This window comes from Nansenia antarctica (assembly GCF_963989245.1).
Source record: "Nansenia antarctica genome assembly, chromosome: 12".
In the NCBI taxonomy this organism is placed as follows: Eukaryota; Metazoa; Chordata; class Actinopteri; order Argentiniformes; family Microstomatidae; genus Nansenia; species Nansenia antarctica.
Window position 1 is genome coordinate 20,492,645 of NC_137682.1, and position 19,405 is coordinate 20,512,049.

The 19,405-nt window shown below is 43.4% G+C and overlaps 2 protein-coding genes across 2 annotated transcripts in view; one reads left to right on the top strand and one right to left on the bottom strand.

Moving 5' to 3' along the window:
• Positions 1 to 1,551: 1,551 nt before the first annotated feature.
• Positions 1,552 to 16,778, bottom strand: LOC308168991 (uncharacterized protein; the record flags this gene model as incomplete). Its single annotated transcript, XM_080543629.1, has 5 exons — positions 16,711 to 16,778; positions 3,188 to 3,267; positions 2,951 to 3,097; positions 2,301 to 2,437; positions 1,552 to 1,692 (listed from the first exon to the last, which is right to left on the bottom strand). The coding sequence occupies exons 2-5, from the start codon at positions 3,243 to 3,245 to the stop codon at positions 1,552 to 1,554; spliced, it is 483 nt and encodes a 160-aa protein (XP_080399755.1). The 5' UTR covers positions 3,246 to 3,267; positions 16,711 to 16,778.
• LOC308168992 (uncharacterized protein) overlaps positions 16,034 to 19,405 on the top strand; it is a gene marked incomplete at its 3' end in the record, with an annotated part of 44,477 nt that continues 41,105 nt past the window's right edge. Inside the window, exon 1 of the mRNA XM_080543630.1 lies at positions 16,034 to 16,143. The remainder of the gene's footprint in view (positions 16,144 to 19,405) is intronic.

Here is a 19,405-nt window from a genome sequence, read left to right on the forward strand (position 1 = left end):
GCAGAGATGTATTGTAAGCAGTACAAAAAACGAAGTGAGTCTTGAACAGCTCATCAAAGGCACCAAGAGCACTTGTTGACTTGCACGGCAAGGCTCGCTTGTCCAGGATGATGAAGTACGGATGGATGATGCTCCTCCTGGTCCCCACTGCTAGAAGATATGGTTGTTGGCTCTGGTCAATCGCATCAAGGTGCTGCTGGATACTGGTTCCTGCCTGAAGATGACAAACATGAAGACCATCATTAGTTCATAATAACGGCAGCAGCACGACCTATCTATCTATCTATAAGAATGGCAACACAAACCTTTTGGAATTTTACAAGATGCTGCTCAGCTTGGGATGCAGACATCTTTCCTGGTCTTTTGCGGCCTTGTGATGCAGGAGGAATCAAATGGAGCAGGAGAAAGATAGAGGAAAGGTCACTGTCCCATCCTAAACAAAGAAGATATCCTGAGTAAAATGGTTCATTCCCATCATCAGTGACATTAACATTAACATTTCAGAGTCATTTTAAATAATAATATAAATGATAATTTTTTAGCATCTAACCATCAGCATTTGTGTCAGCTCCCTCATCAACTGTAGATTCAGCCATCTCGATCAGCTCCTGAAGTTCAGCTCCCTGACTGGCAAGGGTCTTGCTTAGCGTGAAGATCTTTTGCTTGAATGTAGTTGGCCACCTCTCCAAAAACTTGGCTGATGTCTCCTCTCCAAACAGCAGCCCAAAATCCTGTTCAATCTGAAAAAAATCAGGTGGTGAAGTAAGCAGTACAGGTTCTACTTGCCTTCTGCTGTTCTGCAACAGTATTGCCATGCTACGAACGGACAGAGATGGACACATGACACGTGTAGAAGCAGCTGCACCGCATAAAAATAAGACAAGACAACAAACAAAACATTAGTTTAGAGTTTCAAGTCAATTTCTTTCTCACAAAATATTTTAGTTTTTCTCAAACACCGTTTTGGAGGCAGTTGGCCCTCCAGAGTATAGTTGAGTGGGTCGTTTCTCAGATGAAGCCGATTTCCTCTGAATGGTTTTGATTCTATTTGCGAGGTATCCATCTCCACTCTTGGGGTCGAAATAATGTTCCTTAAGAAGATGAACGTGGTTACTAATCTTAAAGAAAAAGTTAACCAAGTCTCATTTGCTCAGATACCATACCAGACAAATTAAACACAGATGCTCTTTATCAGTTGTAAATTGTAATATATACTTACATATCCATTTTCAGTGTAGGGATCCTTCAAGTATGGGAACAAGGAGACGATGCCTCGTGCAAACGTTTCCCTCACACTGCGCGGTGGTGCTGTCCTGAAATGAATATACACAAGCAGCATTCCTACTCTATCAGCTAAATATCAGGAGTGATTTTAGAAGCTGTATCATGCCAATCGAGTTTGATACAAGAGAAATCTTCTCCCAATAGCAGTGGATGGCCAGCAGTAGCCTAACCAATTATTTGACTGAGATACTGATACAGAAATCATTCTTAACAAACAGCAGAGCAAGTACTGCTCTACAATGTTCATTATGAATCTTTCCTTTAAACTTACCCATGAGTCTCTGTCATCTCTGAAACAAGAAAGTTGATCATCATTCGTCTGGTGCTGTCAGTGAGGCTTTTAGATTTGGAGTATTCCTTGATGACAACCTCTCCACCAGGTTTCTTATTGAGTATGCTCTCTATCAGCTGTAAGAAAACAGCAGTGTTGAAGGGTTAGTTTACTATTTTGAACGTTAGACCCCATTTGCGGTCCCTCTATGAACCTGAAACAAAGAGAGCTTTTCTGCAGGGCTACAATAGAAGTCAATGGTAGCAGTAGCAGCCACGTCAGGAAACTCACCGAGTGGTCACTGGTGTCCGTTGATGTTCTGACAAAAAAAGTATGCTTCTTATCAGGTTTTATGTATCATTTAGCATTCAGTCGCAGTACAGCCATATGCTTCCACTGAAAATAGTTCCATGCTAAATGGTACATAAAACCTGATAAGAAGCATACTTTGCAGAGATTTTCAACATCAACGGACACCAGTGACCACTCTGAGTTTCGTCACTTTGAAAACGAGAGTTTAATTTTGAGTTTGGTAGTGGCTGCTACTGGTACCATTGACTTCTATTGTAGCCCTGCAGAAAAGCTGTTGCTAGCTCAATAATGGAGCGATCAGTGAAATGATGGTCTCTATGTTTCAGGTTCATGGTAGAGGAACCGCAAATAGGGTCTAATGTTCAAAATAGTGAACTTGCCCTTTAAAATCAATTTTCTGGCACATGAATTGCAAAATGAATTACAAACATACATTTTTTGCTTCGTCATCAGATCTTTGACCTTTTCTTGAAGGGCTTCCATCCTTGCTCAAAATGATTGCATCATCCGACTCAAGGCCTGAGGCACTCATCTCAGAACCGGCAGAGGAAGGACTCATCAGGGGAGATGCTAAAATACACAATACACACATGTTATATTGAAAGTAATGCCACAAGTGACCAAGACTTGAAAACATAGATGGTTCCCACCCTATAGTTCCAACCACTATATCCTGATTTTACAGTTCATACATTTATGCAGTTTGAACTTCACACACTACACTGAACCGGCACCACCATAGCCCTGGACGTGATGCTGCAGAAGCTAGAGAGGGAGAGGAAGGTGAACATCGCTGCCTTCATACGCACGATAAGACTGAGTCGTCCCCTGGTGGTTCAGACTGAGGTAAATACTGACTCCAGACTTAACCCCTATCAGACTGATAAAGACTGACTCCAGACTAACCCCTATCAGACTGACTCTAACCCCTACCAGACTGAGGTAAAGACTGACTCCAGACTAACCCCTATCAGACTGACTCTAACCCCTACCAGACTGAGGTAAAGACTGACTCCAGACTAACCCCTACCAGACTGAGGTAAAGACTGACTCCAGACTCACCTCTATCAGACCAGCACATACCTTCATTGCCCAGTGTGAGCTTGAACACACCAAGATCTGGCTCTTTCACCACCTCCTCAAACACATCCCCATCAACTTCAGTTCCAGATCCATCATACAGCTTTGCATCTGATAAACTGGTAACTGGGATTCCAAATGTCAGGAAAGCTGTGACAAACATTAAAACAACAGCCTACAATTAGATTTGCAATCATAATGGTAAAAGTAATCAGACTAAATCGCAAATTAAAAGCTTACCTTCAGTCAAAAGGTTGTCAAGTGTCAGGTCAATGATCTTGACATTTTTGTTCACCATTGAACCTCACCTTGATCAGCATCTGGAAGTAGTGATACAAGATAGGCCACAATGGATGAAAAAGCATTACATTTGTATTTCAATCATGACATATTACAAGAGAGACAACTAACTTCTTCACCAATACTCATTTACTTAGCTATGGTAATTTCACATTACAATATAATAAAGACTGACTGCAGGGAAAGAGGAGCGAGCTAGCTAGTTCAGTGTTGCCAGATAACTTAGACAACCCCCCACACAATGCAGTCCCCCGAAGAACTCACTGTAGGAAAGTATGTACATGTACTTGTCTAGTTTGCCAGCGAAGTGGCGAGGCATTTGACCGCAACGTGACCGTAATAGTTGCGGGCTTGCGGTCATTCTCTGGGATGTGATTATTATTTTATTTTTTTACTAAACCCCTAGTTGTTACTAGCTAGTTTCAAACTAGTTGTTTACTAACTAAATTATGATAAATGATTTAAAAATCATCAAAACTGACAAAGGGTCACTTCATACCACTATTTACAGAAAGACCACAGACCGCAACACCATCCTTAGAGCGGATAGTTTTCACCCCTCCAGCTTGATCAAAAATATACCATTTGGGCAATTCCAAAGGCTGCGGCGCATCTGTGACAGGAAAGAGGATTTTGAGGAAAAGGCATGTGATATGCATCAAAGGTTCCAACAACGGGGCTACCAACCCAGCCTTCTTGATCAATCCCTCACCAAAACCAAAGCTCTGGAGAGAACTAACCTCCTCAGACCATCACACCGAGCCCAAAAACCCAAACAGATCTATTTTGTCACTCGATACAGCAGGGAGGCGGCTCGCATCAACAACATCATAAAAAAGAACTGGAGCATCATAGAAAGTGACCCAGCTTTGCATGATGCACTCCCAGAGCCCCCGTCTGTCTCATACCGACGCGCACCCACCCTCAAGGACATACTGGTGCGTAGTGACATGGTGCCTAAAACCAAACAGCATTGGCTATCAGCCCCTGAAGGCCATTACCAGTGTGGACACTGCAATTATTGTCAACACATGATCAGAACCAAGCACTTCACAGATACAAGTGGCTTCAGGTACCAGCTAAAGTCTTTTTCCAACTGCAACACCACATATGTTGTTTACAGGCTGGAATGTGGATGTGGTTGCTTCTATGTGGGACGCACTAAGCGTAGACTGAGGGACAGATTCGCAGAGCATGTTTATGCCATCAGAACATCCAATGACCAATATCCTATGGCTAAGCATTACCAACAGGCTGGCCATAGCAGCCCCAGTTTTTTAAAAGTGGTGGTTCTGGAAGTGGTCCACTGCTCTCGCAGAGGAGGGGACAGGCTCAAACTGCTCCTACAAAGGGAAACATTTTGGATTTTTAAACTCAATGCCATGGTTTCCCCTGGGTTAAATGAAGAAATTGATTATTCTCCATTTCTGTAATTTTTGTATGGCCATACAGCTGTTTTTAATTTTGTTTTGACATTGTTTTCAATCATATCTGTATATTGTGGTGTTTGGTTTTATTGTACATAATTGGTGTTTCATGGTACATATTTACCTGTATAACCCATGTTGACCACTAGGGTAGTCACCTCCACCCATTGATTATGATGTCACTTCCACTCATTGTCTTCATAAGTGAAATGTTTGTACCAGTACTCCATGTGCCCTGAGGAAGGTCAGAAGACCGCAACGCGTCGGCATAGCCACTCCTAATAAAGGCTTTTTAATTTTTTCTACAATAAGAGTGCCTTGGTTCCCCCTTTTTCTTAGTTGTTTACTAATTTCAGTTGCACCACGCCAATCTTTTGCCAATTAGCTAGTAAATACTCCGTTTTGGTAACTGTTTTTTGTTTCTCTACTGTAACATAACCAGGTACATGGTACATTAATAATAATAATTACAATTTACAATACAAATACAACAATTGGGGGTCCCTCAAAAAAATGTTGGGAGCGCTGCGCAATCACAAGACCAACCACCAAGCCCTCATTCTGACCCAGGAAAAACCCTGGTATGTACTGTATAACATGATAACCATCTATGAGCAATGCACTATATAAGATGATGACCAAGGGTCTTTCTGCTCCTGACCAAGGGGCTGTGTCCTGTTGATGGGGCCCAATTTTCTTTTAGAGTCTGTAGGCTGTTTATTAAGATTTCATATTTTGTCTTGTTTTATAAAATGTTCATTATTTTAATTTATTGTGCTGGTTTATTATGAACAACATGTAAAATTGCAGGAAACTAGCACAAATAATTGGGTGGGAGAGAGGGGCCGCCGCTGCCAAAACGTGCACAGTTTTGGGTCGCTCCACCGCCAAATCTCACTCCAAACTTTTGGTGAAACTTGGCAGCCCTGATCATATTCGTAATAATAATAATAATAATAATCATATTCATAATAATGTTTTTACTGTTGGAGCATTTCAGGGGAAATGTATCAGTCATGCCTGTCTCTTTAACTAGGGTTGAACACTGCAGCTTCCAACATGAAACACCTTAATGAACCCCTTTTATAAACCCCAAACCATGTCAGTCAGACAGCAACACACAGAGAACACTGAGCATTGGTATTAACACCTACTGGCCACTGCTGGTATTAACACCTACTGGCCACTGCTGGTATTAACACCTACTGGTCACTGCTGGTATTAACATCTACTGGCCACTGCTGGTATTAACACCTACTGGTCACTGCTGGTATTAACATCTACTGGCCACTGCTGGTATTAACATCTACTGGCCACTGCTGGTATTAACACCTACTGGCCACTGCTGGTATTAACACCTACTGGCCACTGCTGGTATTAACATCTACTGGCCACTGCTGGTATTAACATCTACTGGCCACTGCTGGTATTAACATCTACTGGCCACTGCTGGTATTAACACCTACTGGCCACTGCTGGTATTAACATCTACTGGCCACTGCTGGTATTAACACCTACTGGTCACTGCTGGTATTAACACCTACTGGCCACTGCTGGTATTAACACCTACTGGCCACTGCTGGTATGAACACCCACTGGCCACTGCTGGTATTAACGCCTACTGGCCACTGCTGGTATTAACACCTACTGGCCACTGCTGGTATTAACACCTACTGGCCACTGCTGGTATTAACACCTACTGGCCACTGCTGGTATGAACACCTACTGGCCACTGCTGGTATTAACACCTACTGGTCACTGCTGGTATTAACACCTACTGGCCACTGCTGGTATTAACACCTACTGGCCACTGCTGGTATTAACACCTACTGGCCACTGCTGGTATTAACACCTACTGGTCACTGCTGGTATTAACACCTACTGGCCACTGCTGGTATTAACATCTACTGGCCACTGCTGGTATTAACACCTACTGGTCACTGCTGGTATTAACACCTACTGGCCACTGCTGGTATTAACACCTACTGGTCACTGCTGGTATTAACACCTACTGGCCACTGCTGGTATTAACACCTACTGGTCACTGCTGGTATTAACACCTACTGGCCACTGCTGGTATTAACATCTACTGGCCACTGCTGGTATTAACATCTACTGGCCACTGCTGGTATTAACATCTACTGGCCACTGCTGGTATTAACATCTACTGGCCACTGCTGGTATTAACACCTACTGGTCACTGCTGGTATTAACATCTACTGGCCACTGCTGGTATTAACACCTACTGGTCACTGCTGGTATTAACACCTACTGGTCACTGCTGGTATTAACACCTACTGGTCACTGCTGGTATTAACACCTGCTGGTCACTGCTGGTATTAACACCTACTGGTCACTGCTGGTATTAACACCTACTGGTCACTGCTGGTATTAACACCTACTGGTCACTGCTGGTATTAACACCTACTGGTCACTGCTGGTATTAACATCTACTGGTCACTGCTGGTATTAACACCTACTGGTCACTGCTGGTATTAACACCTACTGGTCACTGCTGGTATTAACACCTACTGGCCACTGCTGGTATTAACATCTACTGGCCACTGCTGGTATTAACATCTACTGGCCACTGCTGGTATTAACATCTACTGGCCACTGCTGGTATTAACATCTACTGGCCACTGCTGGTATTAACATCTACTGGCCACTGCTGGTATTAACACCTACTGGTCACTGCTGGTATTAACACCTACTGGCCACTGCTGGTATTAACACCTACTGGCCACTGCTGGTATTAACACCTACTGGCCACTGCTGGTATTAACATCTACTGGTCACTGCTGGTATTAACACCTACTGGCCACTGCTGGTATTAACATCTACTGGCCACTGCTGGTATTAACATCTACTGGCCACTGCTGGTATTAACACCTACTGGTCACTGCTGGTATTAACACCTACTGGTCACTGCTGGTGTTAACACCTACTGGTCACTGCTGGTATTAACACCTACTGGTCACTGCTGGTATTAACACCTACTGGTCACTGCTGGTATTAACACCTACTGGTCACTGCTGGTATTAACACCTACTGGTCACTGCTGGTGTTAACACCTACTGGTCACTGCTGGTATTAACATCTACTGGTCACTGCTGGTATTAACATCTACTGGCCACTGCTGGTATTAACATCTACTGGCCACTGCTGGTATTAACATCTACTGGCCACTGCTGGTATTAACATCTACTGGTCACTGCTGGTATTAACATCTACTGGTCACTGCTGGTATTAACATCTACTGGTCACTGCTGGTATTACCACCAGTGTCATTACTGGGGCATTGAGGGGCTCGGCACCACGGCAAGGCCAGACTAGTGAGATGCGTTTCTGACTATCAGGTGATTCACATGCAGAGTAAATCCTTCATCTTGACATCATCATCATCATGAAGCCTAACAGGTTCAGGTTCAGACAGGCTGAAGTAAAACAACATCTCTGCTCCCCTGCTGAGCTCAGCTGATGTCCTGCTGCTCTCCAACACACCTAGGTGGTGGGCCGAATGCGTTTATCGCGATGTTTATCTTTTTCCATCTACAGAGTAAACGATCTCTTACATATGATATTAAGTAATTCTCTTAAGTCTATAACAATTTGTTTTCAGCTGTATTTATGTCGGAGATTTTCACAAACTTATTTTTTAATAGTCTGTCTGCTCAGGCACATCGCTGGTCGCTCTAGTTGATAAACCAATCAGAATTCGAGTACGGCTTCATTAGGACCCCGAAATGTAAACACTGGCTGTTAACCCCGCGGGAAAATAACGAGATGTGATGAATGATGGAGTGTTGTATGCATTTAACAAACCGAACGGACAATATTATAGCATTTTCAGATGCAAGTTGGACCAAATTTGTACATTGTTCTCTACAGTGGGTGAATCTTCACACTGCAGAAAGCCAAATTGCAGAAAGGGCTGTAAAAAAATATAACCTAGTAGTAGACAGTTACATTCCAGATGTGCCAGCTAATATTGGCTATCATAGACAATGCTATATGCAGTATGCCAACATACGAAACATTGTAAGAGCCCGCAAGAGAAGGGAAAAATCAGTACAGGAGGCTGCAGGTGTGTTTTATAGCAATATAACTTATTTATAAGAACAATATGATATAAACAAGCTAAGATATGACATGAACATTATTAACAATATGATATAAACAAGCTAAGATATGACATGAACATTATTAACAATATGATATAAACAAGCTAAGATATGACATGAACATTATTAACAATATGATATAAACAAGCTAAGATATGACATGAACAAGATATGAACAAGGCATCAATGGCAGTGCAGTCCAGGGCTGAGCATCTGGGGTTACCTGGGGAAACAGATTTGGAGAGTTGTAAATAAACTAGGCTATAACTTTGGAAGCATTTATTACAATGCATAGAGTATCATATGTCTCTCTCTCTCTCTCTCCCAGGTCAAACTGAAAATGATACACCACCAAAGCCTTGACTTCTCCGCTCAAAGACTACCACTACGTTCAGCCTAAATAAAAAACCACATCTTCTTCCCGCCCAGTGCATAATATGCAGACGGGACAAATATTTCACAGTTCACCACAGCCGGAAGAGAGTCAAGGAGAATCTTCAACTGTGTGAAACAATGACAGCTGATCAGCAGTCCTGACACAGATGTGTTTGTACTGGCTATCGCTTTCTGTAAGGAAATAGGAGCAAACCTGTACTTCCACACAGGGAAAGGGACAAACAAACGCACCATACACGTACAGAGAATACACAGCCATCTTGGAGATGAAGTCTCTGATGCGCTAATTGGATTTCACTGTTTCACCGGCTGTGATACAGTGAGTGCACTGCACGGCAATGGAAAAGTGAAGGCCGTAAAAACACTCCTGTCCAACAAAGAGCATTGTGCTACTTTCCAAAAGTTGGGAACAGCTTTTCAACTGCCAACAGAGCTTTATGAGGAAATTGAGGCATTTACATGCGACCTCTACGACCACAAAGGCTGTAGGGATGTACATTTAGCTAGGTGTCAAATGTTTAAGAGTGGGAAGTGCAATGACCGAAGTCTACCACCAAATAAGGATGCCTTGCACAAACATACTCAGCGGGCAAACTACCAGGCAGCCATATACAGGAGGTCCCTTGAGAGCCAGCCAGACATCCCTCCGCCAATGAGCCATGGCTGGAAGATAGAGGGAGATTTCTTTGAGATTGACTGGATGTCACTTCCCCCAGCCCCAGTCGCAGTTTTAGAGCTTGTATACTGCTCCTGCAAAAAAACTAAATGTGTGAAAGGGAGATGCACATGCAAATCTAACAACCTACCATGTACAGACATGTGTCTGTGTTTGCACTGCGAAAACACACTAGTGTTATAAATGTTCTCTAACACTTGAATCTTTGTCTAGTCTCGTCAATTATAGGCAAGGCAAGTGAAGATACACTTAATCTGGGTTTTGTCTTACCAGCTCACCTCGTAAAAGTGAGACGATTGACAATCAAAAACATGCTTGCACACACATATAACATACTCACACACAAGTTAATGTTACTGGTCCCAATTTGGCACAATTATTACTGAAATTATTGAGAATAGACATAGTTGACATAGGTAAATTAGCTGTTGTACCCTTTAAAGTTAGATAACTAGCTTGTTAATTAATTAGCTTCACAATCGCGGGTGAGGTTAGGTCGGATTTTTCACTAAAATAGCATATTAGAACATGTTTGTATTGACACATGACATGGACGTGTTCATTAATATGTGATATGAATTAGTATGACATGCAACTCTTACCTGAAACATTACTTGACAGTAAAGTTATCCGAAACAACTCAGTCTTCTCGTCTTTCCAGATAATACGTTGTTTACTTCCTTGTTTACGTATTTTGAAGGAATATCATTGGCAGACGTCAAATCAGGTGACGCTTTAACGGGTTTTGATTGGTTAGCGGCATAGTAGCCCCAATCATTCTCCTTATTAACTTATGGATCGTAAGTTTACTTTTCATAAAACGTCGATCGAAAATCAAAATGCTCAAAATGCACCTCTACAGGTGGAATGTTGTATTACACATCCCTGTTGCTGTTAAAATAAATCATGTGACTATTCTAATCTCCCTGCCAGACCGACACAGCAGCATTTGGCAGGACGCGAATTTGCGAAACCTAGGATGGTAGGGGAAGGCAGGGCAATACCGCTACCTGATTGGTTGGCGAAGCACTCGTGATGAGCCCCCTCATTGGCTGGCGAGTCTACCATCTAATTAGCCAGACTCCTTGCTATAAGCTAGCACTATTGGGCTAGAGAAGTTAGAAGTCATAAGGAAACATGTTTATTGACTGGGCAACACAGTGTAAATACAGTACTAGCCTGACCTTGGTCATGTGAACCAGCTTCATAAAATAAACCAGAAACACTCATTCGCCGAAACCAGACCAGTACTTAGGAACAACCTCTAGGCCAGCCAGTCGAAGCTTTCCACATCAACACATTTCAGTAATGTGGTTAAGGGTGTGGGTGTGTGTGTGTGTGTGTGTGTGTGTGTGTGTGTGTGTGTGTGTGTGTGTGTGTTCACTGGTGGGCCTGAATGACATTATTATGACGTCTGTGGCGACTGCCTGAGGCGAATAACCAATCAACAACAAGCTCCTGTGTCTCTCTGTGCTTTGTCTCACAGAGAGACGGCAGGCCTGTGTGTGTGTGTGTGTGTGTGTGTGTGTGTGTAATCCCTCACACATGGGTTTCATAACACACACACACACACACACACACACACACTCATACACATGCTCATGCGTACACACAAGCACACTATACACCAGTGCCTGACTAAAATCCTTCGCTCAAAGCCATTCGACACGTGCACACGCACACACGCACACACACACACACACACACACACACACACACACACACACACACACACAGACACACACACACACACACACACATACACTACGACACCACAAATACACTGTGTTTTGACATGCATACACAATATGCATAAGGCTATAGAGTCTACGTCCCAATGTCCAACACTCGCACACTACCGAGTACGAAGCGAGCTGGCCGTGCCCACTTAATAACAGCACGCCAAGTGTGGACAGTGGGATGTAGGCTCTGGAAGAACAATTATGGGTGGAATCCTACGGCACACGCAGATGTAGAATTCCACCCTCTGTGAACAATTCCCTCCTTGGACAAGAGGCATTCCGATATACAGGAATATATATAACAGCACTTTGATACTGTATTTCCCCTGTGTGGTTGCTTATGCAGTTATATGGTTTGTGGGTATACAATGTGACAAATTGAATGTTAACAAGCTGGTTAATATCAGAATAAAACGTGCAGACTGCAGAATGAGTGTTTCTGGTTTATTTTATGAAGCTGGTTCACATAACGTTTACGTTAGCCCAATATTGCCCTGCCTTCCCCTACCATCCTAGGTTTCGCAAATTCGCCTCCCGGACGCGCACGTCATGCGGAAGTGGGCGTGGTTTCGTCTAAACTCCGTTACGATTCGGGGAGGTTCCAGCTCTGCATTTCCAGTTCGTAAATTCGCTCTGGAACTCTGATCAGCACTTGCGGAGTGCCTCTTGTCCAATCAAATGACTCGGTCGCTTTATGACGTTGAACCCAGTGTGCGCTCCGGCGCTGTCAGAGCGAGTTTAAGAACGCAGCCCATAATGGTATGAGGAGTCAGGAGGAGATTGTGGAAACACTGGGAGACGTGAGGAAGTTGAACCGGTCGATCTTAACAACTTTATAAACTTCCATCAACGATGAATATTGTATGAGCGCAGGTAAGCATGGCCTCTAGTATCTATATGAAACGCAGGCAGCTGTAAACCAAGGTAGATTTGAGTATAGAACCAACCAACGTCTAGATTCTTCAATAGGTGACGTTAGAATTATAAGGTTCTATCTCCATTTTTGAGTGTTTTACATAATCTGATCCATTAGATGTTTATTAATGCCTGTGTGGTGTTGTTTTTAAGTAATTAATAAAATACAAAGGTTCCATCTCACAGAACATCCATGATGGCGATACGTTGCAAGTCTCGTCCATGTCTTGTCCATGTCAGTGTATGACATCTTAGTTTGTTTATCGTTTACTGTTTGTTTTATAGCAAATCAGTGCGCTGTCTGCTTAATCGTTCAGTTGTGCGTAGTACATGAAGTTAATCTGCTGATAAACAGGATTTACAATCGTTACCAGTGGCGGCTGGTGCCCAAAAATTTGGGTGGGGCACAGCAGTGTTTTTTTCAGCAGCGATTTTTTTTTTCTTGTGTGAAACAATGACAGCTGATCAGCAGTCCTGACACAGATGTGTTTGTACTGGCTATCGCTTTCTGTAAGGAAATAGGAGCAAACCTGTACTTCCACACAGGGAAAGGGACAAACAAACGCACCATACACGTACAGAGAATACACAGCCATCTTGGAGATGAAGTCTCTGATGCGCTAATTGGATTTCACTGTTTCACCGGCTGTGATACAGTGAGTGCACTGCACGGCAATGGAAAAGTGAAGGCCGTAAAAACACTCCTGTCCAACAAAGAGCATTGTGCTACTTTCCAAAAGTTGGGAACAGCTTTTCAACTGCCAACAGAGCTTTATGAGGAAATTGAGGCATTTACATGCGACCTCTACGACCACAAAGGCTGTAGGGATGTACATTTAGCTAGGTGTCAAATGTTTAAGAGTGGGAAGTGCAATGACCGAAGTCTACCACCAAATAAGGATGCCTTGCACAAACATACTCAGCGGGCAAACTACCAGGCAGCCATATACAGGAGGTCCCTTGAGAGCCAGCCAGACATCCCTCCGCCAATGAGCCATGGCTGGAAGATAGAGGGAGATTTCTTTGAGATTGACTGGATGTCACTTCCCCCAGCCCCAGTCGCAGTTTTAGAGCTTGTATACTGCTCCTGCAAAAAAACTAAATGTGTGAAAGGGAGATGCACATGCAAATCTAACAACCTACCATGTACAGACATGTGTCTGTGTTTGCACTGCGAAAACACACTAGTGTTATAAATGTTCTCTAACACTTGAATCTTTGTCTAGTCTCGTCAATTATAGGCAAGGCAAGTGAAGATACACTTAATCTGGGTTTTGTCTTACCAGCTCACCTCGTAAAAGTGAGATGATTGACAATCAAAAACATGCTTGCACACACATATAACATACTCACACACAAGTTAATGTTACTGGTCCCAATTTGGCACAATTATTACTGAAATTATTGAGAATAGACATAGTTGACATAGGTAAATTAGCTGTTGTACCCTTTAAAGTTAGATAACTAGCTTGTTAATTAATTAGCTTCACAATCGCGGGTGAGGTTAGGTCGGATTTTTCACTAAAATAGCATATTAGAACATGTTTGTATTGACACATGACATGGACGTGTTCATTAATATGTGATATGAATTAGTATGACATGCAACTCTTACCTGAAACATTACTTGACAGTAAAGTTATCCGAAACAACTCAGTCTTCTCGTCTTTCCAGATAATACGTTGTTTACTTCCTTGTTTACGTATTTTGAAGGAATATCATTGGCAGACGTCAAATCAGGTGACGCTTTAACGGGTTTTGATTGGTTAGCGGCATAGTAGCCCCAATCATTCTCCTTATTAACTTATGGATCGTAAGTTTACTTTTCATAAAACGTCGATCGAAAATCAAAATGCTCAAAATGCACCTCTACAGGTGGAATGTTGTATTACACATCCCTGTTGCTGTTAAAATAAATCATGTGACTATTCTAATCTCCCTGCCAGACCGACACAGCAGCATTTGGCAGGACGCGAATTTGCGAAACCTAGGATGGTAGGGGAAGGCAGGGCAATACCGCTACCTGATTGGTTGGCGAAGCACTCGTGATGAGCCCCCTCATTGGCTGGCGAGTCTACCATCTAATTAGCCAGACTCCTTGCTATAAGCTAGCACTATTGGGCTAGAGAAGTTAGAAGTCATAAGGAAACATGTTTATTGACTGGGCAACACAGTGTAAATACAGTACTAGCCTGACCTTGGTCATGTGAACCAGCTTCATAAAATAAACCAGAAACACTCATTCGCCGAAACCAGACCAGTACTTAGGAACAACCTCTAGGCCAGCCAGTCGAAGCTTTCCACATCAACACATTTCAGTAATGTGGTTAAGGGTGTGGGTGTGGGTGTGTGTGTGTGTGTGTGTGTGTGTGTGTGTGTGTGTGTGTTCACTGGTGGGCCTGAATGACATTATTATGACGTCTGTGGCGACTGCCTGAGGCGAATAACCAATCAACAACAAGCTCCTGTGTCTCTCTGTGCTTTGTCTCACAGAGAGACGGCAGGCCTGTGTGTGTGTGTGTGTGTGTGTGTGTGTGTAATCCCTCACACATGGGTTTCATAACACACACACACACACACACACACTCATACACATGCTCATGCGTACACACAAGCACACTATACACCAGTGCCTGACTAAAATCCTTCGCTCAAAGCCATTCGACACGTGCACACGCACACACGCACACACACACACACACACACACACACACACACACACACACACACACAGACACACACACACACACACACACACACATACACTACGACACCACAAATACACTGTGTTTTGACATGCATACACAATATGCATAAGGCTATAGAGTCTACGTCCCAATGTCCAACACTCGCACACTACCGAGTACGAAGCGAGCTGGCCGTGCCCACTTAATAACAGCACGCCAAGTGTGGACAGTGGGATGTAGGCTCTGGAAGAACAATTATGGGTGGAATCCTACGGCACACGCAGATGTAGAATTCCACCCTCTGTGAACAATTCCCTCCTTGGACAAGAGGCATTCCGATATACAGGAATATATATAACAGCACTTTGATACTGTATTTCCCCTGTGTGGTTGCTTATGCAGTTATATGGTTTGTGGGTATACAATGTGACAAATTGAATGTTAACAAGCTGGTTAATATCAGAATAAAACGTGCAGACTGCAGAATGAGTGTTTCTGGTTTATTTTATGAAGCTGGTTCACATAACGTTTACGTTAGCCCAATATTGCCCTGCCTTCCCCTACCATCCTAGGTTTCGCAAATTCGCCTCCCGGACGCGCACGTCATGCGGAAGTGGGCGTGGTTTCGTCTAAACTCCGTTACGATTCGGGGAGGTTCCAGCTCTGCATTTCCAGTTCGTAAATTCGCTCTGGAACTCTGATCAGCACTTGCGGAGTGCCTCTTGTCCAATCAAATGACTCGGTCGCTTTATGACGTTGAACCCAGTGTGCGCTCCGGCGCTGTCAGAGCGAGTTTAAGAACGCAGCCCATAATGGTATGAGGAGTCAGGAGGAGATTGTGGAAACACTGGGAGACGTGAGGAAGTTGAACCGGTCGATCTTAACAACTTTATAAACTTCCATCAACGATGAATATTGTATGAGCGCAGGTAAGCATGGCCTCTAGTATCTATATGAAACGCAGGCAGCTGTAAACCAAGGTAGATTTGAGTATAGAACCAACCAACGTCTAGATTCTTCAATAGGTGACGTTAGAATTATAAGGTTCTATCTCCATTTTTGAGTGTTTTACATAATCTGATCCATTAGATGTTTATTAATGCCTGTGTGGTGTTATTTTTAAGTAATTAATAAAATACAAAGGTTCCATCTCACAGAACATCCATGATGGCGATACGTTGCAAGTCTCGTCCATGTCTTGTCCATGTCAGTGTATGACATCTTAGTTTGTTTATCGTTTACTGTTTGTTTTATAGCAAATCAGTGCGCTGTCTGCTTAATCGTTCAGTTGTGCGTAGTACATGAAGTTAATCTGCTGATAAACAGGATTTACAATCGTTAGTAACGATTCGTTACTCGCTAATAATTAAGCAGCCACTGTAGCCAAGACGCCAAGTCCACCAACTCCCTAAATTTACGGATTTCACCTCCCAACAATCCAGCAAACCAGAGACCTCGGTTATCCCTAATATCACCGGCGCTCCCCCGCTACTCACCATCCCCAGCGCAGATCTCCGCTGCTCTTCCAGCGGCCTCCTGAACGCCTCGTCCCCCAGCTCCAGCTCTGCCAGGCCGGCTAACCAATCGACAACGCACCCACGTTGTAGGACCACGTCAGCTGGACTCCAACGGGACTATTCTCCATCTCCGTTTACATCTAATCATCGTAGCGCGTACAGTGCTGTACTCGGAAAAGTGGAACTCTGCGCACGCTAAAGGTACTCTACTCCAATGGGGTGTCATTATTTACTCTCCGTCTTGCTGTTATCTTGCGCTGTTTCTGTCAAAGACATGTCTCACCCCGAACTGCCTCCCGGGCTGTCATCGCCCCTTCATTGGGGTGAAACAATGCCTCCCCCTTATCAATGTAGGGACGTTATTTCATTTATGGTAACTCAGTTGCTCGGACTACCTATTTGGAATATTTTGTACATTGCCCCGATGCTTGCTTGTTTGCCATTGAGTCAACTATGTCATGTGTCACCCTTCAAGTCGATTGTGCACGCTGTCTCCCGCGCACAACTTTCTAAACGCACCGTGTTCAGCCGTGGTTTTATTATTTTATTATTGATGACTTCTGGTAATGTGCATTTAAACCCTGGCCCTTCCCTTGGCAATCATTATATCTCCTTTTCTCAGTCCTCTGATGCTGGTGCGTTAACTTTTGACAGCTTTTGTAACCGCAAAAGTTTGGGTCTTATGCATTTAAATATCCGAAGCCTTCTCCCCAAACTTGATGAGCTGATGGCATATATGCATACATCAAATCCTGATGTTTTAGTCATCTCAGAGTCCTGGCTTAAGAAATCTGTCACTACCTCTGCTGTATCTATTCCTGGCTATAACATTTTCCGCCAGGACAGGCTCACTAAGGGAGGGGGGGGTTGCTATTTACTGTAAGAACAGTTTGCAATGTTGATAGGGCTGAATGAGGTTTTCACAATGTTAAATAAGGTTAAAACAGGATACTCTATAATAATTCTGTGTATCACTGTGTGAACTCTGCAGCCTGTCTCTTAGCTCTGTTAATGATTGTGTGAACCTTGTAACTCTGGACTCTGGTTATGCCCCTGCTTCAGATAAAACAGGTTTTGAGTCGCCACGGCCACGTCTGTTACTCTGATAGGATAACCAACTGCCTCCTCTTTTCCATTCTGAGAGAATAAATAAACTGGCTTACAGGAGAAGAAATTAGTACCAATATGGCGTCTCTTCCTACAGGAGAGGCCTCATATTCGTCCTCCTTGCAAGTAAATAATAACCATGATTGATTCCGTGTCTCTTTGTTGTTTAAAGTCTACTACGGTCTGTTTGAACTAGCGACGGGTTAGCATGGCCTGATTTACAACCGGGCTGACCAGAATATAGCATTTAAGACCAGAACCACAACCCGACAAATGTTCTGTCAGTTTATCAAAATCTGTGTCCAAACTATTTGAGTTGTTGATTTTAAAGGTTAATCTATCTAAAATGTCTATCTCACTGTTGCTGGCTGTTATAGACCACCTTCTGCCCCTGCCTGCTCCCTGACAGCTCTCAGTGAATTAATTGCCCCTCATACTTCCTCTGAGTTTGTGCTGTTAGGTGACCTTAACTGGGACATGCTTAATCCTCCCCATTCTGTACAACTCCAGCTGGACGCTTTAAATCTCTCCCAGATTGTACAGACTCCTACCAGATTCAACACTACATCTATGGAAAACGGCACACTCATTGATGTCATTCTCACCAATACGCCGGCCAAGTATAACCCTGCGTTTTTTTGCCGAGACCTTAGTGACCATTAGGGCTGGGTTAAAAAAATCGATTTCCCGATTCTGAATCGATCTTCATTGAATGAGCGATTATCGATTCATAAATCCCGAGATCGATCTTTCATGCATTTTCCTGCTTGCAGCTTCAACCCGCAACGAGATCTCGTGGCCAGATCTCACGCTACAAGAATTTATCATATCTCACGCAACGAGAGGTCTCACTGTAAAATCTAAAAACATGGCGATGGCAGGGACACTCAAGTCACCACCAGGCTTAAAGGCAGATGTCTGGGTGCATTTTGCATGTACAAATTATGACGATAGAGATGAGCATGACAAAAGCAAAGCCATATGCAAGCTGTGCGCAGTGGAGGTTAAATTTTGTGGAAACACCACAAATCTACAGAACCACTTATTGAGGCATCACCCTGACGTGAAACATGGAAAAGCGGATCTGAAACAAGCCTCGCTGATAAAGACGTTTGGTTGCAAATTACAATCAAATTCTCCGCGTGCCCAACAAATTACCGAGGCTGTAGCAAATTGTATTTGCAAGGATATACGCCCGTACAGCGTTGTCGAAAATGCTGGCTTTCGAAGCCTCGTCAGTGTACTAGAACCATGCTACGTGTTACCGACACGCAAATAGTTGAGTGAAGTGATAGTCCCAGACATGTCCGCGCAGGTGAAACGTGACATCGCAACTTCACTCCAGCCAGCAGAGAGAGTTGCCATAACGTGTGACAGCTGGACATCCAGAGCAATGGACTCGTACCTGACAATCACTTGCCACTTTATCAGCGAGGCTTGTTTCGGATCCGCTTTTCCATGTTTCACGTCAGGGTGATGCCTCAATAAGTGGTTCCGTAGATTTGTGATGTTTCCACGAACTTATTGTTACTGTATACTACAGTATTTTAATAATCATTGATTTTCC